The sequence below is a fragment of the Nicotiana tabacum genome, chromosome 23, assembly GCF_000715075.1.
Source record: "Nicotiana tabacum cultivar K326 chromosome 23, ASM71507v2, whole genome shotgun sequence".
Lineage (NCBI taxonomy): Eukaryota > Viridiplantae > Streptophyta > Magnoliopsida > Solanales > Solanaceae > Nicotiana > Nicotiana tabacum.
The window spans coordinates 13,933,600-13,940,144 of NC_134102.1; the positions used below are offsets into that span (position 1 = coordinate 13,933,600).

Consider the following 6,545-nt stretch of genomic DNA (forward strand, 5'->3'; position numbering starts at 1 on the left):
CAGTTCCATTAAAATAGAAATATTAATTATTAATCTCTAAACATAAACAATTTGAATGAAAATTCAATAATTCTTTGTACAAAAATCATGCTTTTGTCAATTACTTTTCATACTCGAAGTTATCACTTAACCATGATCATGTGGTGTGTATTCTCAATTAAATTTTTTTACTATATTAAATTATTTGGCTCGATGTAATCGATCAATAAATGCAACTACCCAAACAAATAAAAGGTCACAAAGAAAAGCAAATCAAACCAAAATGACCTAACAAATGTACATGACATATGCAGTTTCTCATGCATTAGACATACTGATCAACAACATTAGAACTTGTGTTGACACAACACAGATTACAAGTCCATCACTTAGCACAGGAATTTCAAAATTCTTGCCAAACTAAATCTTGTTCCTAATTAAGTTCCTCCTACGATAGTACTACCTTAATTACTTGTACCCTTAGTTACCATCAGCAGCAGATTTCAGATAAAGATTCTCACCACCTTCTCCACCATGTCCACTTGAACTTCCACCGCGCCCTTCAGCAGAGAGCACCCCAATATCTTGCTTATTTCCTCGGCCAAAGTCAGGGAAACCCCCACTTCCGCCGTGACCTGATGCTTCACTTTGCATCATGTGAAGTCCACTGCTTCCACTACCAGAGCTCATACCAAGTTGGCTATGCAAACCTTGTTGATATGGGGATAGTGATTGTTGTTGTTGTTGTTGTTGTCCATAGAGCATCGAGGAGGATCGCGCGGCCATAAGTGACTGTGTTGTCATTTGTTGGGCTTGTTGTTGCTGCAGATAATTATGTGTTCCAGGTTGCATCATCCCACCAGAACCAAACTACACAAGTATAAATGTTCTTAAAACAAAGTGAAGAATGGAAAGGATGAAGAGGAAAAGAGGATTAAAGGCACATGGGATTCAAGATTTTAACATGATGAGTTCAACTTCTTCCTAGCAATAAGTTCACTATACTTTTAAAATTTAAAATTATTTTGTACAAATATGACTACGTTCCGAGTAAAGAATGTTAGGTTCAGTTGAAGAACCCGTGCACTAAGGCTATATCAGCCAACAGTTAATCAACTGGTCCAACTAGCAAAGATAGGTAAACGATGAAAATTTATTAAGAAAAAAGATAGGAATGTCCAGGATCATATCAAAGAGATGGATTTAACTTGAATATGATATCATATATTCTTTTTAACATTATTAGTGTATTTTAACTTGTTATACAGATAATCTTCCTCATTTTCCGGGACACTAATCTCCTTTAAAATGGAAACTAGTTATCTTTAACTACTTCTTTGAGTACCTAGTATAAAAATTGTTTTAAGTGGTTTGATAGAAGTTACTCCCTCTATTCACTTTTATTTGACATGTATACTAAAAATAGATTTTCATTTTTACTTGTCATTTTACGCATATCAATAGAAGACAAAAAAAAAAATTCTATTATATCCACAGTATTTATTACTCATTTCAAATCATTTTCTCAAATCTAATAAAATATGCATCAATTAATATGGGTATCATGGTAAATTATGTACTATATTTATTATTTTTTAAGGGACGTAAAAAGTCAAAACGTGCCAAGTAAAAGTGGACGGAGGGAGTACAATATAAGGGCTTGTTTGGTACGAGGGATAAGCGATAATTAATTCCGGGATTAAATTTGAGATGAATTTATTACATATTTGTTGGAATAAAATTGTGATAAAACTAATTTTAGGATTAGTTATCACGGGATTGTAGTATTATTCTTATTCTTGTGGAAAGATGATATAATAATCTCGAAATAATTTATTTCGAAATAATTAATTTGGGATAACTTATTTTCCAACCAATAATTAATTTGGGATAACTTGTTTTCCAACCAAAGGAATTTGGGATAACTTGTTTTCCAACCATTAATTAATTTGGGATAACTTGTTTTCCAACAAAAGGAGAGAGACTACTGCACATTCTCAAAACTAATGTGAGAGACTTAACAAAAATCAAGAAAGGCCTATATTACCTGAGAATGCATGCTAGAAGGCTGAGGTTGAGAATCAGCAATAGCAGCAAGGTACATTAGATTCCTCTGAAGCCTAGCCTGGTTCCTGCAACAACAAAAAGTAGCTATAACATCTAAGCAAAATAAAATTTAAATTTAAGGGATGCATAATACAAACTCTTTTCCCTTTTTTTATTCTTTTTTTCTCAACGTTCAAAATTCAAAAATGTTACTGTTGAGACCTAAAATCCAGAAGTGATGCCAGCATAAAATCTTGGTCATTACAGGAAATAGGTGACGATGTAAAATCTTACTTATTCAAGTCTTAACAAAGTGAACTTTACTTCCTCAAGGGTTTTCAAAGAAACAAAAATAATTACAAAAAAATATGTGAAAACTTTACTTACTCTGCACATTCACTGAGTTTTCCCGAGTTCTGGCTCTCAACAATCTTCAGAATCAGTGATTTGTTCTCATCCAAGTACTAACATAGAATAAAAGAAAGCCCCAACATAAGCAAAGGTTAAAATAACTTCATCTGTATAATGCCCACAATCTCATAAATAAACAGCCGAAACAGCAATAGTTTATTCCCTCGCACAAATGCAAGCTACTTATACTTTTTAGGAGAGTTCTTCCTCATTTGTTTAGGCCTATAAAGTTACCCGATACTCTAAGCTGGTAGAAGGTAATATAGTCGAGTTTCGACACCACAGATATAAAAAAAGATGAAACAAAGGACCTGTTTGTTGAATCCCTAAGTGCAGATAATGGTATGCAGCACATGTTGGGTTAAAGTAGGCTAGGGCAGTCAAATACTGCATCAACCAAACAAAGAACTTTGAGAGAAACTGTTAAAACTGACCAAGAAAGTCCTTTACTGTGGCCTGTGGGAAGCATTCATGCACAGGACTAATGTATATGTATTCTGTATATCAAGTTCACCTAAATGTACCAAAGTTTTTAGGGCACAAATTAAACACCAGCTTTAGCAGTCTGCAAACTGCATTTCAGAATGGTTCTTTTCAGACACTACAATTTTCAGCTCAAATTTTTGCTCTACTATTAGGTGACATCTGACATTAACAAAAAGAAACTCAAAACCTACTGATTGTTCTCTCTATTGTATATGCAAAAGTAGCTCAAAAGTTCAAGAACGTAAGAAAAAGAGCAAACTAAAACCATAATATAGATACCCTTTTAGCAAGACTTACCAAACAACATGAAAAACAAAAATTACAACTATTAACAGCCGAGAATAAGCAACCAAAGTATAATATACAAGGGTGTGACCTATTACTCAATTAAATGAGAGAATAACATGAACGCTAGTTGATTTTTTTCCCAATACGTACTTCTTGAGGACAGAACTACCGGATATCTGTGCAGGTTAAAGGTAACGAGTACCCAATAAAATAATCTAAAATGTGTACAAGTTGATCCCAACACCCTTCTCATAGAAAACTAGCAACCGAAGTATTGCTAGTACCTAATACTTGTACCGGTCGAAATTAACAGGTGTTCGATAAAATAGCTGAAATGCGTACAAGCTGAGCTCAAACATCTTTTGTCATAGCAAAAGTAGCAACTAAAGTATACACAGCTGGCTACCAACAACAACAGCAACAAAAAACCAGTGTAATCCAAACAGTAGAATCTAGAAAGGGTTATGTGTATGCAGTGTAATCATCTCACATCTCACAAGTAGGATCGGATAATGTTTGCGCAGAACATAACCTAACTAGCCGGCTACCATCACACAAAAAAAAAAAAAAAACTAGAGTAGTATATACTGTATGCATAAAAAAGAAGCAGATAAATGGCAGATTTTCTGATCAAAGGACTAAAGCAGTAAGCTGAGCAGAAGAAGCAGAGAGGGGGGAAGAAGAAAGACCTGTTGAATATGGTCAGTAGTGACGTTAGTCGGATAGTAGGCTGCCATCATGGGCTGCATCTGCAACAGGTGCTGCTGCATATTTTTTGCTTCCCTCTTTTTATATCCCCACAAAACACACACACACACACACACTAAATGAATATACTGTTCAAAAGGGTGTTGTAAATGCAAAGTTGTAATCTTTTTTCTGTGAGCAGAGCAGAGAAATCAAAAACAAGTGAAAAAAAAAAAGAAAATGGACCCTATGTTTTCTGTTCACAACTTCACTTGACTTGTACAGTGACAGCAATGGGAAATTAATGGGGACATAGACAGTACGTAGGAAAGAAAAAAGCAGAAGGCTGTGGTAGGAGGGAGTAGTGGTACATAAGTTTTGTACTCACTGTGTGTGTATGTGTAAAAAGTGTGTGTCCTTAACGCGCAGGGCAGAGTGAGAGAAAAAAAGAATCAGAATTCTGGGCAAGACGCCATTATAAGGCTGTAGGGAAGTGAAATGTTTTACCAGCTTTGGACTTTGGACCAGTTCTTTTAACGTTATCATCACCCATTAATTTATTGCGGCAAAAGTAGTAGCAGTACTTTCTTGATTTTATGTGATTTTGTCTATCTAACTATACACGTAGTATACAACTTATTTTTCAAATCTAAATGTATGTCATTACGTCTTTTACTTCCTTTGTTAATATGTATCAAAAAAAACATTTTTTACAATATTCAATAAGTTTTTAGTCCAATAAAAATCATTTTATTTTTAATAACACTCTAAGTAAGTTTGGATTTGCAAACTAATACTCCTTCAATTCCAATTTATATAACACTATACTGTAAGAATGCTGAAATTTTGATAGTGAGAAAAAATGAACAAACTCGTGACAGTTAACCTTGCTCTGATACCATACATACATAAAATAAATGTTGTAGAACTTTGATTGTATAATAACATTGAACAATGATTTAAAGCGATAGAGTTACAATGGGCTTGGGATTGTAATATAACCGGAACTATAGAGAATAATATTAATAGAATGTTACAAAAGTTTGAATTTAAACCAACAAATAAATAAGCTATCGTGGCTTATCCTTATCACTTTATGAATCTATTTCATCTTACTTTTAATAAGAAACCCTTAAACCGATACAATTATTATGTCAAGTTTAAAATTACAAGATTCAAAAATCGCATAAAACAATTTTCAACTACAAGTATCATAAAAAAATCTTTAAAAAAATCTCTCTTTCTTAAACTTCGTGATAAATAAAACTGTAATGTAATTTTAAATGTGTGGAGTAATTTTCATACTAACCGAGATTGCAGTCTAGTTATTAATAAAGTGGATAAAAACCTTATCAGATTAAGGTTCAAATTTCAATACAGAAAAATAAAAGTTTCATAATTTATCCTTACCTACGTAAGCTTTGATAGATAAAGTTATATAATACCTATATTGAAAGGTAACACTTACCTGTAAAATGAGTTAGATGCATACGACGGGGCGAAGGCCGGGAGATCAGAATCTACGAATTCGGTCGAATTCAATAACTTTGATTCAATCATATATTTATTTTTAAAAAGGTATCGAATATGTCTTGATAAAGCAATGTCCTTCACACTTGGGTGCCACAGTTAGAAATAGAGGTGTTTATAAAAAATCAAAAAATCGAACCAAATCGACCAAAAAATCGATACTTTTTAGCTTTAGTTTGGTTTTGGTTTTGAATTTTAAAAACCAATCAAATTTGGTTTGGTTTTTGGTTTTAATCAAAAAATAACCGAAAAAACCGAACCAAAACGACTATAAAAGTAGCTATTTAAATTTATTATTACACCTATATATATGTATATTTTTATATAAAATTTCTAAAATTTTATAGTACATATTAGTCATTTATAATTTTAGTCTAGTTCTTTGCTACTATAATAATCTAATTCTTTGTATTTACATTCTAGTTTGATTGATAGTTTTCTTTTGCTAAATACAAGAATTTATTTCATGGTAAAAATAATCGATTTTTAATTGAGTACTTTAATTATTCATCACTATTTGATTCAATTATCATCAATATATCTTGGTAAATGATAGATTTCTCAAAGAGCAATTGATTTGATAGTGTTACGTTGAAAATATAGTCAACGGAATATGCGTTTGGTAGTGTATGTCTCATATTTAAGAAAAAACCGATGAATAACCGAAAAAATTAAAAAACCAACAAAAACCGAAACAATAAAAACACGACTTAATTGGTGTGGTTTGGTTCCAATATTTAAAAAATCGACTTACTTGATTTTGTTTCTTTTTCGAAAAAAATTAACCCAAACCCAACTATGAACACCCCTAGTTAAAATGTGCAAGGCAGAACTCTTTTAAAATCCAGTAAATTAAAATTTTAGAATCCTAAACTTCTAAGTTTCACATTCTTACTCCGTCTCTGCACAAACTACTCATTCTATACTATAGTTCTTTTCAAAAAGCAAATTAAAATGTTACTCTCCTTGTTTCAATTTATATGATAAACTTTTCTTATTAGTACGTTAAAAAAAGAATAATATATTTTTATAATTAAAAATAATTTAGCTTTTTTATTTTATTTTTAATTAAAAATTTTTATAATCATACAAATATCATGACCCTACAAAACTTTTAA

At 31.9% G+C, this 6,545-nt stretch overlaps 1 protein-coding gene across 1 annotated transcript; it reads right to left on the bottom strand.

Moving 5' to 3' along the window:
- Positions 1-233: 233 nt before the first annotated feature.
- Positions 234-4,405, bottom strand: LOC107813143 (GRF1-interacting factor 1-like). The gene is made up of 4 exons (XM_016638359.2): positions 3,900-4,405; positions 2,413-2,489; positions 2,027-2,111; positions 234-849 (listed from the first exon to the last, which is right to left on the bottom strand). Exons 1-4 carry the CDS (start codon positions 3,978-3,980, stop codon positions 460-462), a joined length of 633 nt encoding a protein of 210 aa, XP_016493845.1. The 5' UTR covers positions 3,981-4,405; the 3' UTR covers positions 234-459.
- Between the last annotated feature and the right edge of the window lie 2,140 nt (positions 4,406-6,545).

Excerpts from the sequence above, each read along its gene's own strand:
- LOC107813143 (XM_016638359.2), bottom strand. The coding sequence starts at position 3,980 with ATGCAGCAGCACCTGTTGCAGATGCAGCCCATGATGGCAGCCTACTAT. Across the intron at positions 2,490-3,899 it reads CTACTGACCATATTCAACAG|TACTTGGATGAGAACAAATC; the intron begins GTCTTTCTTCTT and ends ATTCTATGTTAG. Across the intron at positions 850-2,026 it reads CTTCTAGCATGCATTCTCAG|TTTGGTTCTGGTGGGATGAT; the intron begins GTAATATAGGCC and ends ATACTTGTGTAG.